The sequence below is a fragment of the Lagopus muta genome, chromosome 14 (genome assembly GCF_023343835.1).
Source record: "Lagopus muta isolate bLagMut1 chromosome 14, bLagMut1 primary, whole genome shotgun sequence".
Lineage (NCBI taxonomy): Eukaryota > Metazoa > Chordata > Aves > Galliformes > Phasianidae > Lagopus > Lagopus muta.
Window position 1 is genome coordinate 12,566,621 of NC_064446.1, and position 23,194 is coordinate 12,589,814.

The 23,194-nt window shown below is 44.2% G+C and overlaps 1 protein-coding gene across 3 annotated transcripts; it reads right to left on the reverse strand.

The window, feature by feature from the left end:
- Nucleotides 1-609: 609 nt before the first annotated feature.
- G3BP1 (G3BP stress granule assembly factor 1) lies at nucleotides 610-21,522 on the reverse strand. 3 transcript variants are annotated; one of them, XM_048960543.1, is made up of 12 exons: nucleotides 21,390-21,522; nucleotides 9,575-9,688; nucleotides 8,899-8,980; nucleotides 7,540-7,713; nucleotides 6,683-6,773; nucleotides 6,142-6,235; nucleotides 5,593-5,797; nucleotides 4,772-4,873; nucleotides 4,108-4,219; nucleotides 3,644-3,769; nucleotides 3,430-3,539; nucleotides 610-1,608 (listed from the first exon to the last, which is right to left on the reverse strand). In XM_048960543.1, the coding sequence occupies exons 2-12, from the start codon at nucleotides 9,667-9,669 to the stop codon at nucleotides 1,402-1,404; spliced, it is 1,398 nt and encodes a 465-aa protein (XP_048816500.1). In that variant the 5' UTR covers nucleotides 9,670-9,688; nucleotides 21,390-21,522; the 3' UTR covers nucleotides 610-1,401. The 3 variants fall into 3 exon arrangements, with proteins under 3 accessions (XP_048816500.1, XP_048816498.1, XP_048816499.1); XM_048960541.1 differs by having other exon boundaries at nucleotides 3,430-3,560; XM_048960542.1 differs by lacking the exon at nucleotides 21,390-21,522 and adding an exon at nucleotides 20,664-20,781 and having other exon boundaries at nucleotides 3,430-3,560.
- Between the last annotated feature and the right edge of the window lie 1,672 nt (nucleotides 21,523-23,194).

The following is a 23,194-nucleotide window of genomic DNA, read 5'->3' on the forward strand; positions in this document are numbered from 1 at the left end:
CAGTTCTTTCATATAACCAAGAACTCCGAGGTCTGGTGTAAACTCAAGACTGCCATTTCTACCCAGATATTTACACAGAAATATAATGCTGTTTTGTGTAATATGATCTTAAAATCCCCATAATTGAAATTTGTTTCATCAATTTCAGCTTCTTTAGGAGTACTGGAGAGCGTTCAATGTAATAATTTCAGGACAGAGAGGCACCTCCTGTGCTTATGCCATCTATCAGGTCTGGCAGAAGCAGGGAATTTGCCTAAATGGCAAAACCATCACAGTAGAGAAACTTGAAGAATGTGACAGAAGTACAGCATCAGTAATGAGAACTGCCCAGCTTCAAAAGCTACATGTTTTGAATTCTGCATCCACAAAAATCCTTGTTTTTGATTATTGAAATGCCAAACTGATGAAGAACAGACAGTATTAAAGACTTGAGCTATAACCACCTCTACCTAGCAAGCCTACTGACAGAAGAAAGTACATCTTCCTCTTGGAAGAACTCCAGCGTACTCTTGACTTGATAAAGCAAATCTAGACCTTTTTTATTTTTATTATTTTTTTTTTAAACAATTTGCCAAGACTGGAATGAGAGATAAATAGAAGGCACAACAATTTTGCTTTTTTTTTTTTTATACAAATACAAACTAAACATGAAAAAACCTCCCTAGTTCAATAAAAAAATTCCACAAGTTCAGGAAAAGTGTTTTGAGAGTCAAGTTCTAGACATTTAAAACCTATCCCACAATCCAAAATTTCAAAGTGGTAAAACAGCAGTTAGAATTCTTTTCCGTGATCACGTATCAAAAGAAAAAAAAAAGATTCTATGGATACTCATTATTCCACTTTTACAGCGCCACAAAGAGAAAGGTGAACGTCAATTTTCGGGTGGCAATATCTCCAGATCAGATGATGTTCGTATGACCCTCAAGGGATAAATCAAAGTTTTATTTTCCTGCCCTTGAAATACTTGCCAAGTACTATGTTTTCCTATAGGCTCTTGAACGCATGCATGTGAAATATTATTCCACTGACTGAAATGCACCCAAATTCAGTAGAGAGGGGAGGAAAAAAAAAAGAAAAAACAAAAAGACATTCTTCTAGGAAAGACCACTGGTACCAAAAAAATCCAGTCCGTAAGTTTGAGGTGAGCAAGGAAATTCAGTTCTTTTCTTTTTAAAATCCACTTTTCCTAAAGCGTTGTTCCACAAAGCTGGAATCTGGGACAAGGACTAGAAAAAAAAAAAAATCACAAAACCATAACACAAACAAAAAAAGGGGCCAAAATAGTATCAAACGTAGCAGTCTATAACAGGCTAGGGCCACATTCCAAGATACCCAAGGCTGAAATTCACAAATCTGCAGGTAAAAAGGGGTTGCACCACCACGTCAACATCCACGATGCATTCACTGGCGTTGCCCGATCCCCCTTCCAGCTCCAAATCCTGGCTTCTGGGACATTCCTCCACGTGGAGGCCCTCGAATCCCACCTCCCAGCCCCCCGCGAGTGCCTCCAGGTCCGCGTGGTCTGTTATCTCTGCGGTCGCCCTCCCTGGCAGCTCGTGTTTTCTTCTCCTCCACGTTCAAGCGCACCTCTCCCCTGAACATGATGGGCTGTAACAGAAGAGAAAATATTTTCGTTCAGAATTCATCTGGAAGCCTTCAGAAGTCGAGCAGATTTCTGCGACTTTCTCTCATCCTCTTCTTTCCATCCAAGGAAAGAAAAGCATTTACAACTTGTGATTAGAATGTAACTGTGGTCAAACCATACAACCGGTCTCATGCTTGACCACAGATGAGAAGTGGCTGGAGATGTGGAAAAGTGACACTTTTGAAAACACGATATAGATGAGCATTCCAATACCTCTTACAAAAAGAGCTGACCTATTAGCAGTACCCTGATCTCATTAATACACACCAATTCAGCCTGTCACCAGAGTCCCAGATGGCTTAATCCTATGACACGAAGAATGACAGATCCTCTCTATCACTGGCCTGCATAGCAGTGTGAAATCTTCCACTTTGGTCTGTTTCAGGAACACATTTTTGCCCGAAGCACTGGGTCTCCTTGCAATGCAATAGAATTTAGTGCTCTTCAAGCAAGGTAGGAGATGTGTAAAAATCACTTTCAAAGGTTTAAAGATGTATTTAGAAAAATCAAATCTTAGAAAAGCATGTCCATCCATTGTAACTTAAGCATTTACATGAGCCTGCATGAAAGATGCTCCGAATGAACCAACTCTGAAAGCCTATTACACATCCCACGTCTAAGAATTCAGCATCCACTTTGTTCTCTGGCTCCAGCTAGAGTGGAACAGTTAGAACAAGTACACAAAGGCCACAAATTCCCCAGCTGAGCACGTCTCTGGTATTGTACACTCCATACACAGAGCCCAGCACTCAGCCCTTAGCTACCTCTCCCACTGCAGAAGGACACAGAAGTGGATTTCTCTGGTTTCAATCCAAGAACACAAACAGGCAAGTTTAAATCACTACTAAAGGTGATGTTTGCACACTAGCTGTGGATAACTTCTTAAGGACCCACTGCCACTGAACTACTTGCTCCCAAACCAATTAGGGTCAAAGTCAGATCAACTCAACCTACTTTTAGCAATGGTTTCAAGTCACCCATTTCAAACTTTACCCTAGACCACACTGGAACTGCTGTCTGCAAAAATGAAAGCGTTTAAAGGAAGCAACTCTATCAGCACTAAGATCTTAAGTTACCAGCTCCCTTTAAGAGCTTCTATAATCACATGAAGCTCAACAACACTAACACAAACTTCGCTAGAAATGCTGCTGACACTCTACAGCTAAAGGTGCCTAACCACACAAAATATCCTAATCTCAAACTGCACCTCAAGGAAAAAAAAGTCTGCCTAGGGAAGTTGAAGCCCAATCCCTGGAAGCATTCAAGGCCACATTGAAAGGGGCCCTGACGCAGCAGCTGGCAACACTATCCACAGCAAGAGGTATGGAACTAGATCTTTAAGGTTTCTCCCAATCTAAGCCATTCTATGATAACCTACCTTTCAATTTAAGGTCAGAAATACAGGAGTAATACTGTCATATAGCATTAAAGAAAAGAAAGAATTCCACTGAGAAAACACACTGTAAGGGAGCACGTGGCACAGTTGAGGTGCATCCAGATTCACTGCCTACCATCATCCCACACACACACACTCATGGACTGTGCATTTTCCATGAACAATCACTGCTGATGAACTAAGCAGGTACTTTTCCTTTGTTACAAGGAACCCTTCTCAGCTTGAACACTAGTATAGTTTCTCCCTCTCAACCCCTTTTGTCAACAATTCAATAAGGAAAGATCTTACTTGTTCAGAGGATCAGGACTCTACCTTTTTGTATCAGAAGCACCTGGAAAACACTGCCTGTTATTAACAGAGCAAGAAGCCTGACTGAAAGTTTATTTACCCTGTTGCTAAGGATCTTCTGAACTGGTTCGGGATCATCAAACACCACAAACCCAAAATTGGGGAGCTTTCCACCACTGTTGATGCGCAGTTCAACAACATTGCCATAGCCTGCAAGAGAAGAGCCAAGTTCTTGGGTCATACATTAGAATGTTCTGTTGGCCACACCAATGGCTGCAACCCCAAAAGCCTGAGGAGTAGAACTACCAACTTACTTTGGAAAAAGTCTTTTAGCTCACTTTTATCCACATCGTGGGGAAGGTTCCCAACAAAGAGCTGGTGACTGTCTGGGTACCTCACAATCCGCCTTGTTTCCACATCACCTTGTTCACCCTCACGAACTTGAACATAAGAGTAAAGTTTAAGAAAAGACAGTTCCACAGACAAACAAGAACAGCATCACAGAATGAGCATCCAGACTGTGTACCCATTTATACATATGAATTTATACCCATTTATACATACCCTCCTCCAGGAATTTTCTAAAAGCTTGCTTTCTGTCATCTGACTGAAAGCAAATAGCAAATAAAAACCTGGATACTTCAGAGAATGCCATTCAATATCCAGGTAAGCAGAAAAACCTCAATGTTAGTGAGACTCTCAACACTCCTGTTTACCAATTCCCCAAAACCACCAAATCAAAGAGCAGAAAAGTTTCACACTCTGTGGCTTTTCTTACTTGGCCTAGGACCCCTCTGAGGCGGGATGCTTGTTCGCTGCTCCCTCACTCTCTGATCCCTCTGAGGTCTCTGTGGTGGAGTCTGAGATTCAGGCTTGGCCTCAGGACGGGGCTGTATGAATTCAAAGACAATTATCATGCAAACAGAAAACAGCAGTGCATTTAAGAGCTCACTATCAAGTAATTTTACCAATTCTCTTGAAAATTAAGTCAAAAGCCTGAATTCCATTCTTCTCACCTGTGACTAAACACATTGATTTGATATTGAGTGCCACAGCCTAAAGTTCCCTATGTCATTCCATACAACTGCACAAGAAGTGACTGCCTGAAGGATGGCTATATCACAATATACTCATTTCATGACAAAACCTTGTTCCTCAGTAAGCAAAGGAAGAAAGTCAGAGAAACTGCTTCTCCTCTTAAGTACATTTGTTTTAGACTGCAGATACAATCAGCAGTCATAATCTCTTTTCTCCATGAGGAATTACTCAGTTCAAAAACCAAGGAACAGCATTTATGACATCCACCATGGAATACTGAATTAGACAGTCCTCAGTGCCTAAGAATTCAGTTCATCATCACACTGATTTCACTACTTCTTTCCCATCTCAGCTTCCTGCCAGCCAGTTTAGCAGTGAAACAGCTTTAGATGCTGAATTCCTACCTGTGAGACTGGTACTTTCACAACATGAGGCGGTATCCCTGATACTGGAACAGCTCCACTGGGAGGGAGGTTCTTACTGGTTACTGATGCCCAAGAAAATGCCTGAAGAAACAGAGATTAGACTCAACTCCATATTCCTGATGTTACCATGTCTGTTAGCAGCATCAAAGTTTTAAGTAATCCATGACATTATGGATTCAACTATCAGCAGTTTGCCTAAATCCCCTTCAAATCATCCCAATTCAGAAGACATATTATTACAATAACTGAACTCCACTTCTAACCTGTTTCTGGCACGCAAGTAGAACTGAAATTTGAGACAGCAACAGTCTAGCACCAAGTACCACAATAAAGTTAATCAAAGCATTGCTCTATGGAGTACTCAGTTATCAACTTTTGACTCCTTTGACACTACAGAGCGACAAAAAAAAAGAAACAGCTAGGAATAAATCTCAACCACTTTCCTGATTCTGCATCTTGGCTACAGTCTGTAAATAACGTCAGAAGCTTTGTTTATGAACTAAGAACCTAAGAAATTGAGCCTCTCACTGTTACAAAAGTTCCAAAACCCCCAAGTTCACAAAGTCTTCCTTTAGATCATAGAAATTTAGACAAGTAGTTACTACATAGAAATTCAACTATCTACTGTTGTATAAAAGCCAATGAGAAAAAGGCAACTGCTCATGAAAAGAAGTATCTGGACTCAGGAAAGAATTACAGAGCATTTAAACACTTATCTAATTCCAGATACTTCTCTCACCAGAAAGCAGCACATCAAACTTCCTGATGAAAGAACATGAAGAGTCACACATGGTTATTACCCTGGAGTCCTCTTGCACAGCAGGAGCTGGATCAGCAGGAGCTGGAGAAGGACTCTTCTCCACAGTTTCTTCTGGAGCCGATTCCTCCAATACTGGCTCAGATTTTTCTTCCTGAGCCTCTGGCTCAGGTTCCTGTTCAGGTTCTGGCTCTGGCTCAGGCTCTGCCTCTGCAGTTGTCTCTTCCAGGTGTTCTTCAATGTCATTGCTATTAGCACAAGAAAATAAGGATGGTATTTACTGCATCTGATTAGATTACTGAGTAGTAAGGAATGCTACCTGTTTAACAAAGAAGCCAACCACTTTTCATTAAAGAGGAAGAACAAAGGTAATCTAAATAAAACTACACTGCAGAAGTATGCAAGCTTCACATTATTACACTACAGACCAAAGCATTACATCTTCTGATAATCCAGAGTCTCTGCACTAAGCGTAACAGCATTTAAGTTTCAGTTGTCTTTCAACTGTCAAAAGGGAAAAATCACATGTAGCAGCAAGTTCATACGACTTGTTCTTTAAGTAGTCAATATTACCATCTAACAAAGGTATTACCTGACAGTCTGCTCATAATAAGCACCAGTATCATCAGGAACAGCCTCAGGTGTCTGTTGTCTTTCCTCAGGTTCCTCCCCTTCTTCCTCTGATTCTAATTGAAGTAAGAAACACCACACACTGCTTTAGTACTCAATTCCAACTCATCTCCCACCAACACACATTTGAAGTCTCTGCAAGGAGCACAAGGAAACACTACCAAAACACAGTGCTAAGCAGACATTTCCTTATAGCTATGCTTCCACTTGAGTTCTTGCTTTTGTCTGACATCAAATAACATTTTCTAAGTACCTCAGAAAACAATTGTTGCCTACAAATCTGATTTCTACTGCCCAAAAAAGGCCTTGCAGTTCTTTCAATAGAAAGAGAAGATACCAGAAAACTACAGTGTTGAAACAATAAAACTACAGGCAAGGAAAAGACTCAGAACATCATAAAGATTAATGCTGCAGAAAGCGACTTCCTGTAGTCTGGAAACAAAGCACGTAGCAGACCCAGGGACAAACACCAACAGAATCACACCAAGTCTGCTGGTGCCCACCTTCAGGAGGCTCAGTGTCGGAGTCCCCAAAAACCTCATCTTGGTAGCGGAAGATATCATTGTGGACATAGAATTTGTTTGCAACAGAGCCCTAGAAGAAAAAGAGGAGAAATAATTCAATTACATGAAATGCAATATCAAAAAGTAACAAAACACAAACAGCTGAAGCAAGTCACCCTTCCCCCACAAATACAGCAGATCAATCCAAAGCTGCCTCCTTTAAAAAAGTGCACTACACAGGTAAAAAGATATGCTAGGAAGTCAAGCATGCATGAATCAACAGGAAATGTAATGCTTTTTGTTCTTATAGCTGATGGAGCACTAAGCAGAGCAACCTGTGATTCAAGGTTCTAGTTCTTAGCCCCAAGTAAGCCTGAAAAGTAATATGAATTTGCAATCCTCCCTCCGTTTCCCATCATCATTTTGTTCAAGTAGTGTATTTTGAAAGCCACCTCAAACACCATGTAAGCGCTTCACCAAACAAGAAAATCTAAATGCTGTCTTCAAGGGACAGAAAGCATTTTCTTCTTTCCACTCATTCCAATACAAGGACAAGTAGCTAGGAAGGCAAACTAAGGACAGAACCATTTTAAAGAATGCATAAGGAAAAAAAGTGCTGTAGCTATCAAGAAGCCACAAGTCAGGGCATTTACATCTGTAATTATGATACCCAAGGTTAATTGATGAACACACAGAAGCAGCACAAATCCCCTATGAATTTGCAGAGCACTCCTACCCAACTGCGTGGCAAACTACCTCCCCAGTGTAACACTGGAGATTCCAACACTGAAACAGACCTCAAATCTTGACATGATAGTAGAAGCACTGCAATAATGCTGTCACTCAATATAACATACCTCAGGTGCGAGTACAAACGTTTGCATGAACCTGCGCACGGGCTGCATGTTATTGGAGAGCTCTCCCATCACCTGCACTACAACCCCATCATTGAGAGTGGCATGGGCATCCACGTGACGGATCTTTGTGTGGCAGTCCTTGAAGTTTAGTGACAGAACCTTCTTGTGGATATCCTATGAAGGACAGAATACAGGTTATACTGTGAGAGTCATTTCTGATAAATTAGAAGCTTCCAGTGAAAGAAGAAACAACACACTTATATACCCAAACTTATACAAGAAAGTTTGACAGTAAGCTCTAAGCTCGCTCTGCAAGCTATTTCACACTGTGAACTTCAACAAAAGGAAGCATACCTTGATTAACTATTGCTGTGTAAAATTCAGCAGTTGTTCCTCCCCTTTCACAGAACAGCCTGGGTTGGAAGAAACCTCAAGGATCATGAATCTCCAACCCTCCCACCACAAGCAGGGCCACCAACCTCCACATTTAATGCTAGACCAGGCTGCCCAGAGCCCCATCCAACTTGGTCATGAACACTTCCAGGGACAGGTCATCCATAGCCTCTCTGGGCAGCTGTTACAGCACCTCACCACTCTCTCTGTAAAGAACTTCCCCCTGACATATAACCTGTCCTCCCTCCTTCAACTTAAAACCATTTCCCCTCATCCTGCTGTTATCTACCCTTCCAAAGATTTGACTCTCCCCCTGTTTATAGGCTCCCTTTAGGTACTGAAAGGCTGCAAGGAGGTCACCCCACAGCTGCCTTTTCTCCAGGCTGAACAAGCCCAGCTCCCCTAGCCTGTCTTCACAGGGGAGGTGCTCCACCTCTCTGATCATCTCTGTGGCCCTCCTCTGGACCCTCTAACAGTTCTCCATCTTTCTTGCACTGGGGACTCCAGACCTGGACAAAATACTGCAGATGGGGCCTCACAAGGAGAGGGACAATCACCTCCCTGGCCCTGCTGTCCACCCCTCTTCTGATGGAGCCCAAGATACCATTTGCTTTCTGAGCTGCAAGAGCTCACCGCTGGCTCACATCAAGTTTTTTCCATCCATCAGAACCCCCAGATCCTTCTCTGCAGGGCTACTCTCAAGGACCGTTCCCCTCAGTCTATATACATGCCTGGGATTCCTTTGGCCCAAGTGCAAAACTTTGCACTTTGCTGTCTTGAGCTTCATTAGGTTCATCTGGGCCCACCTTTCAAGTCTGTTGAGATCCCTCTGAATGGCATCCCTTCCACTACGTTTCTCTACAGAAAGCCACCCGACAAAGTGGATGAATCACAGCTGGATATGTGTCTCAACCACAAAGGAGAAAAGAAAGTAGTAAGTCACAGTAAGTTTTTCCAAATACTTACAGACTGCCCATAGACTGCATCAGCAGGTTTTCCATTGGAATCCAAGCCACCATGGACATAAGAAGAGTTCTTTCCATAAAACCTGTTGGAAAGAAAGAACTGCATAAGCTGCAGTCTTCAGATATGTCAGGTACCCAAACAATAACAGCCAAGACTAAAGTCTCTCATAGGAACTAGATGTGCACCCTGTTCTCCTTACCCTGCTATAAAGAAACATAGTACCCTGAACACACAGGACACTGGAGGCTTCCCTCAAGCTCTGGCTTCAAGTTTGAGGCAAGAAGCAATGTCTGTTTATTTAATTAAAGCACTGCAGGTAAGTTACCCATTTTATAACTAGGGATTGCAAGCCGAAGCTAAATATCATGGAACAATATTCTGACAGCAGATAAAATCTGGAACTCAAGTTCACAGTGTCCTAAACTTTTCTCTCTGCTAAACAGAGATCAGCTGTCCACTTAAGTGGAAAGGTCTGAGAAGTCTTTTAACAGATCCTGAAATTAGAAGGTTTCAAAACAATTGCTTGAATACCACCTCAAAGCACAATGAAATGAAATGCAACTATCTTCAAAAACACTGAAGCTAAGGCATGGGAATAAGTTTACTTACTGATTTTGAACATATGATTTAAAGAAACCACACAAAAGCTGATCATGAAGTGAAGCAAGAGCTTTACCTGTGCAAATAGTCAGGTGCCTGGTTCAGCAGAGTATAGTACTGCCTCACAAACTCCCGCCCGACCAGCAGGGGACTTGGCTTCTCCATCACCATTTCTTTGGTCAACTGAAAACTAAAAGAAAAGCAAAAGCCCTATCAAACAGTAGCATTTTTGTGTTGCTGTTCTCAAACAGACAGCATAAGCCACATAATCACAGCAGAAAGCACACACCAAAACCTATTAGCAGTTTTACACAGTAAGCAGTTTACCCAATGTATTTTCAGAGTCATCAATCTTTGGTGCTGAAGAGAGGGAGAGGACTGCAGGGGAGCAAACCAGAGGTGGGAGAGGCTGCACAGGCAAGGGACATTACCTCATAGCATTCCAGCATTTAGTCATCCTACATACCCTCAGCAAAACACAGGTAGCAAACAAGAATGGCTCTCCAAGAGGATTTGCTAAGAAGCTAAGTCATTTGCAGTTGATCCAAGTTCGACTTACCTCACTTGACTTCACAATCAGAATTAAAAGTCATATGTTTCAAAGTAAAGCCTATGCTACTGTATTAAGGGCATTTATAAAAGGTCAGAAAGAGTCCAATCTATTTTTGTTAGCAGTGCAGCACTTGCTGCTCAGGAGCACTGGAAGAATATCAGATTATATCAAAGGTACTGCGCTACAAACCAACGCATGCTGCTCTTCCCTTATTTCTCCTGAACAAGTCCACTATCATTTAAATCCAGGTCAGATGAACAGTACCATTCCCAGGCCAAGGGACAAATTGATTTAAGTACCTCCTATCTCATTTCAGCAGGCCTAAGTTGTAAGAAAAAAGTCTTTGTAGGAAGGTTACACAGTGCGCATCTGTTTCCTTCTCTTCAAGTATTTGTACAAACTGTTCAAACTGATTAAAAAAGGCACCATAGTACTCCTAACAAAGCTTCCTAATATAAGCAGAATTAGGTTTTCTTTGTGTTCTGTGATACCAAAAGGTAGCAGAATAGGTGCTGAGCTGACAGTTCAGCTCTGGATGTCACATAGGCTACATAGTAGTCAGTTTCCCTGAAACTATCCTGGCTTTGCAGTGCTCACAGTAAGAGCTTGCAGTGGTACCAACAATGAGGCAAACAAATGCTATCAAAAGAAGATCAAAACCTAGACATAAGAACTGAGAGAACCTCCTCCCTATTGCTGACCTACGGAATCCCTTCCCTACACAACACAGCCCACACAAACAGAACATACTTCAGGTGTGCTGCAAATCAAAACTAATACACCACTGACTTGAGCCCTCGAGGAAAAAAAAAGTCATTGACTGCTGAATTTGTGTTCATCTGCTTTTATTTAATATTACAACTGTTAAGTAGCCTCAAGAAGTAGCAGTGCTATCTAGAAAACGCAGTCAAGCTAAGCTAACACAGACCCATCTGATGAAGCCTGCAGAGCACTTGGCAGTTATGCTGGAACTAGCTCTCTTGTCACTGCACAGGACAGCATCCTTTACTCTGGGTAAATAGTTGCCCATGGGTATCATCTGTTCCTCCTCGGCTTCATTCAGACTGCCTTTCCTCTGTACTGCTTTAAGCCTTACTCCAGTTCATTCCAGTATGATGCTTTCATTGTGTTTGCTGTACTTCAGACAAGAAGCCCCATAAATGCCACGAACCAGTGACAAATTACAGCTTCAGCAGGGAGATGACCTACCAGGGAAGTCTACTGCATTGACAGCTCAAATGCACAGCATGTATGGGTCTGCAAAGGAACCCACCACACTGCAGGTGGTATCAGAAACACGAAACAGAAGTGTCAAATGCCAAAGAAAACATAAGAGACCCAGAGCATGGGATTTCACATAGAGCTGAATCAAGTCTGGCACCCTTGCTCCATACCAAGCCATAGTGTAACACCAAACATACTGTAAACAAAGGACAGGGCAATACTGAGGCAGAACATACATTTCAGTACACCAAGAAGCTTTCCATGTTTTCATATCTTCATGAGCTAACCATGAAGCAAGTGATACGCCACAGCTGGGTCTGCCCTGCAGGAGATGCTCAGATTCTGCAGATCACTTTCATTTTAGGAAGTTCTCAGTATCTGTGGTTTTAAAGAAACCTTTCAATTGTAGGCACAGTATATTACATATACAGATGTCTAAGAGGATGGACTGAACTAAACCCTCAAATCTACGAAACTGATTGCCTTCAAACGTACATTAAGTAAGATTCCTACAAAATATCAGGTGTTACCCAACAGGGAAAGTAAGGGCAAGCTGCTGAGTACCATAGCTGATGTCCTCATGCAGCCATTTCCCACAGAGCACTTCTGAAACACCAGCACAGCAAGCAGCAGAACCCTGAAGGAGTTGGACCAAGTGGCAGGCAGCTCCTCCACATTCAGGCCATTGGTGTAACTGGCAATACAAAACTGAACTGTTTAAAACCTTGCCCCTGTGCCATGAGTTTACTATTAGAAAAACAGTCCTATGGCATCCCCTCAGATCACAGCAACTCCATATAGAAGAACATTATGGAACTGCTTGTTTGCTCCTCTATCCTGGTTGAAGGTGAGAGTACAGGCAGTGCATCACTCCTCAACGAAGACCCCTTCTTTGTTTCCACTGATGTTCAGAAGACTTCCTACTCACTTGTGATAAGTGTTACAGCAGGTGCCTCTGAGAATTATTTTCCCCTATCTTCTGGGATGAACATACAAAGCTTCCCCTCCTCACCTGACGTGGAACCGTTACCTGCTGCACTCAGATCTCAACAGCTCACCTGTATGAACCCACCAGCACTCTCATCTCCAGAGCTGTTCTGACTCACTCCAGCACTGCACTGAAGGCATACAGAAGGCAGTGGTTCCTGACTGCACCTCATATTTGTAAGACAAAAGTAAAGGATCTCCCTACTGAAAGTGAAAAAGCACAAGAAGTCCTCTCAGAACTGACTCTTACCACAGAAGGAAGAATAGCAGAGTGCCCACTTCTCATTAACATCCAAACAGAAACGGGAAAAGCCTTTGTATGATCTGACCAGAGGACTGCAATCTGTTTTCACTCCTGCTGCACCTGCTGCTATTCTGCCAGCAGCCATCTGTTCCTGATCTCCAGCCAGCAGCACAACCTGAACGATACAAGCCAAGCATCTCCAGATATTATTTGCTGCCTACTACTCCAAGTGATTTTCACTGTTCCTCTATTCCTTGACCGACAATAATGAGAAATGTTTCATACTGCACAGAACGTGACAGGACCAAATGTCTGGGCTATCACTGTATTACTTCTGATGGAAGCTTATCCACACATTTTTGTCAATTGAAATGAAAGGGTGTTAACAGGAAAAGCTGAAAATTTGATGATTTGAAGTCCATCCAGAAACACACATTCATATTACCCCATATACGTAAAGCAGAGAATAACTCAAATTATAGCAAATGGATCAGAACAATTCTGCAGTGTGATGCCACTCCTTAAGCCAGGAGACTTAGGGGAAGACAAATACCTCCTTTACAGTGGTTATCACCTGGCTGGTGGAAAATTCCACCATCTGTTACAGCGCTCCTACTTGGCAGAAAATCAATGCTAGGCACTGAATTTCTAAAGTACAGTTATGTAAAGTAGAGCCATTTATGCAAATGGTGTATTAAATTTAGATTTAGGTCCACAGAACCCATCAGCATCCACAAAATTAATAGGGTCAAAGAACAGCTAGCTAGTTGGTTGTGCACAGTAATTTGGTGAGAAAACTGGAAAAAAGTCAACTGACCATTGGCTGCCCACATTCAGAAAAACTCAAGCCTCCATCTTGTTTCTATTACTGCCCATGTACTACAAGCATCTCTAACACACACTGCAGCATTCAGGTTCTCAGGACAACCAGAGACTACAGGACACAAGGTCAGAAGCCAAAGATTCAGTATCACAAAGTCTTTCAGGCTGGAATAACACAAATTTCATTTCCTAAAGCACGCTGGGATTTTAATTATGTTCTGTCAATAAAAACAACAGTACTAACAAAGACAAGCACAATTTTTGAAGTGGCCTGTTTGGAATGGGCTCCAACAGTTTGCTCTTATATCATCCTGGTGTCTTTGTTCTCTGCTTTTTATAACCATATTTTTAACTTCTGTTCCAACAGAAGCAGCAGTCCATCCGAAAGCCACAAGATCACTACAGTGCATCACAGTTCCATTTGACTGGAATATTGCACAGCAGACAGGGAACAGCCCTGCAGCAGCCCCACGTGCTCCGCTGGCTGTCGGTGTGCTACGTAAGCAGGAACAGCAAATGAGTCTCAACAAATTGGTGCATTTTACAGAGCACCAAAACAGTTTCCCCCCCATGCTTTTAATTACAGGTTTAACTGATTAAGATACTATCAGAGCTGTTATGCTGCTTCCAACACTGTAATCAGTTTCTCCTACGTGGAATTCATGCCCTTCATTTCTGCAATTTTACCTTTCCATGCAAGTTAACATGCTGTAACTGATGTGCTCCCTATACAGAGCTTTTTCCCATTTAAACCAGGAATGGGAGACTCCTGATGCAGCCCTACTCCCTTATTTTCATGTCAGTTAATTCCTTCACATAAGAAGAGCTAAGAAACTCCCAGAGGAGCTCATGTGGAAGAAAGATGCCTGCATCAAAGCACGTCACAGCACAAAGCTGGCAAATGGCAGTTTTGCTGGACTTTAAAAGGTTTCATCAACAGTTAATAAGGTTGTTTTATTAAGTATCATTTTGGATTTCTTAAAATGCTCTGGTAACAGTGTTCAAAGCCTTAAACTATCTATCTAGAGTGGCCAGCATTAGAAACAGATAAGATTGCTGTTTCAGACAAGAGAAAAAAGCCAGTACAAATAATGAAAGTGGCCCAATATGCTTCCAGCAGGCACAATCTGCAGTGTAAGTTAATCAACAAAGGGGAATTAACTGGAGTTCTTCTCACTCCCCACCATTTTACATGACCACTGTTTGCTACTGCTGCTGATTGAGCAAAGAAACAAACCAGTACCTGTGTGAACTGAGATACAAAACACTGAACCGTGAAACACCAACAAGCTAAGCGTGCATCACTAGGCAAACTCCAGAGCCTGTCTCATCCAGGGGTTCAGGTCTCTGCACCAGCTTTCTTTCAAGAGGAAGAGTAATGTAAACCTTTCCAAGGGAATGCATATTTAAAAGCAAGATATCAAGTACACTGAGATGTGAGATGCCCTTATTTTAAAACAGTCTTAACTATTTGAGGGAGAGAAGGAAGAAAGAACTACCTGCTGTTGACCTCAAGACCCAACTATTAATAAAGGACTGAAAAGCAGTTTGAATAAGTAGGCAACACAAGTTTGAAAACTGCTCTCCTGTAGAGGTTACACAGAATTCAGAAGTGCAGCATCACAAGGAGCAACACAGCCTGCATTTTATATAGAGGCCATTGCATACCTGCCCACAGCTACTCCTATTTTTTATATTGTGACAGAGCCACAGGAAAAGGGTTCTGTCTGAAAAATCACCTTTGGAGGCAGCACTATTTCATAAAGGCAAGGCACTCTGCAGGCAAGTGCTGAGAGTTCAGTGATGGGATAACTTGCCTAAGGAATAATGAAACACTTGAAGAACAAACTTTGTGAGATTATCAGCTTCAAGTCTTAGTAACCCCAGAACACCAGTAAGTCCATGGAAAGTAAGTATTGATAGGAAATTCTAGAAGCAGGTAGTCCTCAGAGGAAAGCAGCACGCAGTCCAAGGCACATCACAGATGAGCCTTCAGTAATAGCCTGCAAGATGCATATCTGGATCCTTAAACCAAACTGCCTCCATTCGTTACAAAGAACGGCATCTTCTGTACCACAGCCACACTTCCTACAAAGAGGGAGTGCTTCATAGGGCATCTGAGGCATTAAAGAGCTGAAATCTAAAAATTAGTCTGGAACCAGAATTGCCATCTTCAGGCAAACATCTCTCTGTGCTTTATTAACACCATGCTGCAGGAAGGGAGAGCAACATTAAAAGCACTTTCTAAAATCTTTGACACATATCAGTGAAGGGCACCACAGAAGAGCTGCACATTGTACCATCTGCAAGATACATCATTACAAAGAAAACCCTCCAAATCAAAGCTTAACTGTTTTCTATTCAGACTATCCAAATAATCAGGATAAGAAAGTATCCAATGTTACCTGTAAGTGAAGTGTGCTACTACAGAACTAAAACCAGTTACTGAGAATTACACTCAGCACTGCACATGCTGGTACTGAACAGCCCCTGCTGGCTGTGCAGATGGGGAGCCTCACCCCAGGGCAATGCACAGCCCCTTGAACGCTCTAGGAATACAAATAAACCATGAATTGCTACAGAAGAGCTGTCATTCTACAAGTCAGGCTGTGTTTTTGCTAACAGACCCAAGCGTGAGCCACAAGTACACAGATGTGATGGAGTCTGACAGCTTCCAGTCAACATTCAGCATTTCTCTTAATGCTCAGCTCTGCCAAGCCAGAAAGAGACAAACTTGTGATTTTTACTGCTATTAGTCAGAATCTAAACAAACAGTGACACATCCAGAGGAATGCAACTTCAAGAACGTGAAGATCAAAAGCAGAGAAACAAAACACAAAGCTAGTTGGGAGCAGCACCTGTACCTGCACAGTAAGGAACAGTGAATCAGGGCAAGAAAATATACACTGTCCTCGTAGGTAGAAGCATCAAGGCTCACTTATGGTGCAAAGACAAACAGCAAAGTCAGGTTCTGTTTAAAAGGGAAAGGACACAAAGGGATCTAACTTGGAATCTAAGTAATAGCTTACAAATATCACAAGTGTTTCTCATCAATTTTCTTCGCCTTCACCCATAAAGCACTTTCCTTTTCCTTAATGTAGGGTCTACACCACCAGTAGTATTTTTCCCACTCCTCCTTTTTAAAGTTCTTTCAAGTGGCTTCCAATTTCCTATTTCACACCATGCAATTATTCCTACTCAGCAAAACCTGTGAAATTAGCCACACACAGAGGGGTAACACTGCAGCAGAAGCATTTGTGTTCCTGCTTGGAATTATCATCAAGAAACATGTTTTATTGTAGAGGTAATGCTTACTGCAGCTGCCTCACATCCATGACAGGTCAGGTTTTACAGCCGTCTGCTTGAGAAGCTCACTTCACACTGCCTATTTGGCATCACTTTTTGGGAAGTTCTGCTGTTCTGTACCACTGGGGAAAAGTTCCCCAACTCAGAAGACAGCCAGCCAAGTTATTCCTTATGTTACCAAGAGATAACAACACCAACTTTCACAGGCGTATTATTTACTCTTGTTTCAATAACACGTACTACAGATTTATGATACTGGAACATGAAACGTTTGCATTTCTCAGCAAGTTACCAGAAGCTGCATGTCACTCCTTACATAAAGGAGACACAAAACAGGTAAGGGAGAAGCTCCAGGGAGCACACAAATTTCAGTTCCAAATATCTGATACTCACTGACCTAAAAAAGGGTTCCCAAGCTTTGGTTACCAAGGCACCAAACTATACATCTTAATCCCTGATCTTTCTAGAGAAAGCAGGAGAGGTCTGAGCTGGCAGTTACTATTCTGAATTCTTCCTGAGGGAGCACTCAGCTATTGAGAACAGAGTGGTACATGGCCTCAGAGGCACTACTGCAAGAACTGTAGGAGGAAATCTTGAGAAAGCAGCTAAAGCCAGTTTTCACCTTCAACAGGTGCCTACAGAGGTCTGTAAATAGCCACTGTTTTTAGAGCACCCCAAGACCATCACAACAACCCCCACATACACTAAATCCTCTGAAGTCCTTTGTGCATATCTGGACATACGGTTTTACTACTGAGAAGCTGTAACCAGGGCTGCAGTGTTAGGCAAACAACCCCAACACACTGGAGCGCAGGCCTCGTTCCATTTCCTCCTTGTACTGAAATGCTTCTTGGGCTGCTTATACCCTGCTTCACTTTGATGTAGGAAATTGGAACTGTCCTGATACTAAAACAGAACAAGCTAAGGAAGGGTACTGTACAGAACTTGATGCAGGAAACTAAGATAACCTGCCTTGAGCACAATCAGTACACTTCAGATGACCACAAGCTAGCTACACTGCATTAAGCATTATAGCAAATGGTCCTTGTGATATGACAGAAATCCAGAGTTAATTCCTCTTGAAAACCTGAGTTCTCTCAATTCTCAAAGCCTCAAAAACCCACAGAAATATTCCTACCCTTTCAGTAAAAAATATCAGATCTTCCCAAAGAGGCTGTTCACCTCAACAAAGGTGAAGGACATTCATATCTAACTGGACACATTCCAACTTCAATTATTCTATGATGAGAAGAATTGTTTTTCCACACATTTTAGCCATGAAAATTCAATCTTAAGAAGTGCTATCTATTCAAAGACAGCAATAATCTGAATTGTTTATCAATTATTTCCTTAATGAGAAGTTGGTCAGCTTTGAGCCCATACTGTTCTCTAAACTGCTCCTCTATAAAGCAGCAACTTAAACCCTATGATTTTCCCATTAGAACAGGTTTTGTTTTGACATCCAAGAGCTGCTCCAACAACCCGATGAAGTTGGCAGCAGGTCCAGTCCTCTTCTTAGCCCTGCCATTTTATCCATTTGGCTCCACTGCAGCTTCTCAAAGTAAAAAGGAAAAGTTCCTCAGGAGCAGTCAGATGAAGCAGATTAGAACACCTAGCCACACAGATATTGCTGTGAAATTCAAGCTCACTCCCATTTGGATTCGAGTCACAAGAACTAAGGTTTAACAGAAATGCTTTCTGCATGCCAAGCAACAGATTCCTTTCAAGAGTCAACTACTGCACTGCTGTCCATTTTGCTACAGAAGACTGCTATTCCTCAGACATCTATCAGCCAACTCAGACTGATCCGTCCCTTGTTAAGATTCATAATCAAAACAAAATCAGCATAGCAAACCATAAGGTGAAGTAGAAGCAGGATGAGGCAACACAGAAGGAAGTGGGAAATGGCCACCAATGCTTTGAAACTCAGTATTTCACATTTGCCTCAGTAAGGAATGTAGAAATCTGTGAAGAGCTCCATAACCAACAGCTCGCCATCTCCAAGCTCTCAAAGCAAGTACTCCACCAGCTACGCCTTTCTGGAAGAGGTCCAGGCTCAATATAGCAAGACTAGGACTCCACACCAGAATATTCACTGCCTGCAAAGTTTTGGGCATTCTTACAGTAGTTGAAGATGAAGGGTTTTGTCTGGTGGATTTTTGTTGTTGTTGCGGGCAGCATTTTGCTAGCTTTAATTACTCAGTGAGGTAGCTTAGGATCATCAGGACTATTCATTCCCACAAGAAGTTCACTGCCAGCTGCTTCACATCAATTCTGGATATTTCACACAGGCATCCATAGGAAGTTTTGCCTATCACTGACTGGATCCCATCACTTCCCCCCTTTGGTTTATTTCAAATACAGCAGATTACAGCTAACAACAAGCACCACCCAAAGCCCTGCTCTACTTTGATTTCCTCTTTGATTTTTTCATCGTATTGCTTGGATGGACCAAAACAACTCAGGTTTAATATTAAACTACAACAATTCAAGTTCTGTTTTCCAGCAGGCCATTCGCATTGATCTCATGAACGCTCTCTCAGAAGTTACAAACAGAACTATCAATACACAGTAACACCATTTTTGTTTTCTTTATTGCATTTTCATTAAATTATGCTCCTCAGTATACACTGTTACAACCATTTGCAAGGAGAAAAAGGAAACTGCTGGGTTGGTTGCTTTTTTATGATCACAGAATGCATGACTCCATGATTCTGAACCAGCTTTCAGGTGCACCTTCAGCCACTACAGAAAGTGAACGATAACCCTGTCAAGAAACATCAGCATAGTTTGGCTATTTCTGAACTAATTGCTACTCTGAAGTGTAAACTGTGATACCAAACTCAAGCTTCTGCAATACATTCTCAAAAGACTACAGATAAATACTCAGAAATCAGGACTTAAGCAAAGAGCTTCCTGCCAGGTCTTCTCCTTTACTTTAACTGCGTTCTCTAGCTCCAGCCAAACATATTCACACTCAGAAAGCACATTAAAAAAAGGCAGTCCCCTATTTCCCACAACTCGAGAAACAGAAATCATTGTTCACAGCCAGATTTGATGTATACAAGATTCCTTCTAAAAGATTATTTACACTAAAAAAATGAGATACACATCTGCTAAAGCTCGTGGATGGGATTCTTCTCCTAAGACTGCAGAATGCCACTTCCCAGTGTGTTTTAATGCTGTCTTTCAGGCAAACTAGAAGGTCCTAGAATAGGCATTACTATAAAAAAAAGCTAGAGATTTTTATCACAAAGACATTCTGTGACTTCTGGAGTACAAGATCCCTCATCACATAAATGATGAGATGTAACCTTATATTTTGATATGAGATCTACTAAGCTGGTCAAAAAAGAGATGCTGAACTTCTCTAAATATATTGACTGAAGTAAATACAGTGAATGAAGACTTCACTGAATATATGGACTCAAAGCCCTCTGGAAGAGGTGAGCCCAGATCATGGGACTGAGCTTATAACAGCACCATAAAATGATCACAGAATTATCTTTTAGCAAAAATGATTAGGCTTCCTCTTTACTTGAAAAGGAAGTTATCATTAAAAAGTGAAAACCAGGCCAAAAGGAAGATTTTAGAAACAAACTCAAGTGCAGTTTTTGTCTGCCAGCTTCTGCACTCCCTCCTTTTTGATGCCTGTGCTCAGAGACTTGGTTGGCTGAAAACAACCCAACACACAACATTCAATTCAGGGCACCTGAAAGTGTGAGCTTCTAGAGCTCGATAGCACCGTCCAGGTTTCTTAAAGCTGTCACTTCATCCCGTGGAACACAGGCCAGACAAAAATAGCATGCCTGGAAACATGGCGGCTTGCTGCAAAAGCTGCTTTCAGCCAACCGGGGGGGGGGGGGGGGGGGGGGGGGGGGACGACAACACAAAAACAAGTCATTGTTTTTGCAATGAATGCTCACTACGTGTACGAAAGCCATAACAAAAGAAGCCATCAGTATCCCCGGAAAAATTCATCAGGTCATGCAGATCCAAGAGCAAAGCGCACGTGGACGATACCCAAACCTTTCCGCCGTTGTTCCCCCCGCTCAACCAGGCGCATTTCGGGCTTCGCAAGAGGCTGAGCGGCCTTCTCAGCAGCACCGCTTTAAATCTCGGCTCGATCCCGGCCCGGCCAAGGTCACACGGGCAGCGGTGCCGCGCCGCAATCCTGCATCCAGCGCCCCGAAATCACGCGTGCGGCACCGAGCTGCCGGCGGCCCGGAGGGAGCGCTGAGCCCTTGGAGACCAGCGCCGTGTTACCTCACAGCAAAAACAAACCGGCCAGAGAATAAAAAGCACGGGACTGAAAGGAAAAATAGAAGGAAGAAAGAAAAGCACGCAGCGCGCAGAACAAAGCTCGCAGCCCCACATCGCGCCGGCCGCTCCTCCCCCCGCGCACGGTAAGCACGCAGCCCAACGGCGCCCGGCAACCCCGCGCCCTCCACGCACGGCCCCGAGGGCGCTGCCCGCCCCGCCGTGCTGCCCACAAAGCCGCGCCGGGGCCGGGCGGGCTTCACCGCGGGACGAGGGCCGAAAACAAGCGGCGGCCTCAGCGCCGTCCCCATCGACCCCTCCAGGCCGCGGCCTACCCCAGGGTTTGGGGGGGGGAAGAAGAGGGGGGAAACGTGGAGGTGGGGGATGGAAAGGGGATCGCCCCGCCGCACGCAGCCCTCCGCCGTCCCCGCGAGGCCGCGGCCCCGCGGCCCCGCCACCAGCTCTCTCCCGCCCACCCCCGGCCCTCCCCCTCACCTGCGGGCGGAGCGGGACGGGAGCGGGAGGCGTCGCTTGACCACAGGCCTGCCCGGCGGACGAGAAGCACCTCACGCAACGGCGTGCTCTGCCGCCGGCTAGATATATCCGGCGCGCAGCCTAACCCTGCGGAGGCAGCTCCACCAATCAGAGAGCGCCGCTCTCCTTCACTCGGACGCCGGTTGGCTTAGAGAGGGGAAAGGAGGCGGGCTGGTAACTGAATGGCAGCTCACTCCATCAACCACGAGGACTGGCTCCGCGAAGAAGGGAGATTGACCGACACCGATACGAGCCAATGGGCGGCGAAGTTCTCCGTGCTGAGGCGGGGCGAGACCTAATGGATTTTCCTCGTAGCCAATAGGACGACGCTGCCCGCGAGAACGGGCGCGAAAGGCGGGGCAGGCGTGACGCGGTAGTGTGGTTGAGGCGCACGGCAGCGCCCTTGAGAAGGTGCTGGTAAACCCCGTTATAGATAGGGGCGGAACCCCCATGCGGCACGGGGCGTAGCGACCAATAGGAGAGCGCGGCGGGCTCTGACGGACAGGCAGGCCCCGGCATCCTTAAAGGGACCGTCAGCCCGCACGAGGGGCGGCACTGGATGCCCGCACCTCCCCCTGCTGGAGGACAGGCCTGGGCCATCGCTTCGAGCAGGCTGCGAGCTCCATACAGAACCACCGGGCCTCACTAGGGCTTCATCCGGCCCTCGTAGTGCAGATGCTCAGGCCCTGAGGAGAGCAGGATGGAGGAGAAGCAGGCAGACGGCTGAGCAAGCCTGCTGTGTTTATATCACATCCCATCGCATCTACGATGTGAAGCACTCTGAGATATATTTGACCCTCTCCAACTGACTTCCTTCCCCACCACCACATCCCTGCCCGCTACCCAAATCCCTCCCTGTGTGCCTGGTGCTGGGCCGTGCTCTGCCTTAATATCCTTCTCCCCCACCGTCACTATTTATAGAGCTGCACTGCAATCTGCCAGTGCATAAATCACACGCGCTGCTGTGGAGCTCAACGTCAGACCGATGACCCACAACAACAGCTAGAATAACTGCTGCAGCTGGGACCACGGTGGCAATGTAGGAATAGGGAGCTCATGTTTTGATAAAGCAGCACAACAACCAGGTCCTGTGCACGACAAAATGAATGCCCGCATGGAAGCGTGCTGGAAAAGGCATCCATGGCCCCTTCTGCTCGGTCTCCCATCAGGGCTCAGTCTGGAGGGTATAAACTCAGTGTATGGGGGTCAGCCAAAGCTTGCCAACACCCCAGGACACAGCCCTATTCAGTGTGTGAGCAAATAACCAGATGCATTCCCATTATCCTTCCAGCTACAGGTTCAGCTCCTGAGGAGGAGGACTGTGAAGCCCAGCACTGCTCAGGAAGTCTCACATCCACCCAGTGCTCCTCAGCCCATCTCATTGCCTGGTGCACCTGAGCTGCTGGGCTCTGCCCCAGCTCCTCCACCTTGCTGCAGTGTGTAGGAAAGGGTTTCTTCAGTCTGGAGAAAAGAAGGCTGCGGGGTGACCTCCTTGCAGCCTTTCAGTACAGGAGGGGAATCAACTCTTTGAAAGGGCAGGTAATGGCAAGACAAGGGGAAATGGTTTTAAGTTGAGGGAGGGATGATTTAGGTTGGATGTCAAGGGAAATTCTTTACAGAGAGAGTGGTGAGGTGCTGGAACAGCTGCCCAGAGAGGCTGTGGATGCTCCGTCCCTAAAGGTGTTCAAGGCCAGGTTGGATGGGCTCTGGGCAGCCTGGTCTTGTATTAAATGTGGAGGTTGGTGGCTCCGCATGTGGCAGGGGGG

Bases quoted from the DNA above. Each gene is read 5' to 3' on its own strand.
- G3BP1 (XM_048960541.1), bottom strand. From the start codon at position 9,669: ATGGTGATGGAGAAGCCAAGTCCCCTGCTGGTCGGGCGGGAGTTTGTG. The intron at 5,798-6,141 runs GTAATACCTTTG...TTGTGCTAATAG, and splicing joins TATTATGAGCAGACTGTCAG to CAATGACATTGAAGAACACC. The intron at 4,220-4,771 runs GTAGGAATTCAG...GAATTCATACAG, and splicing joins TGAAAGTACCAGTCTCACAG to CCCCGTCCTGAGGCCAAGCC.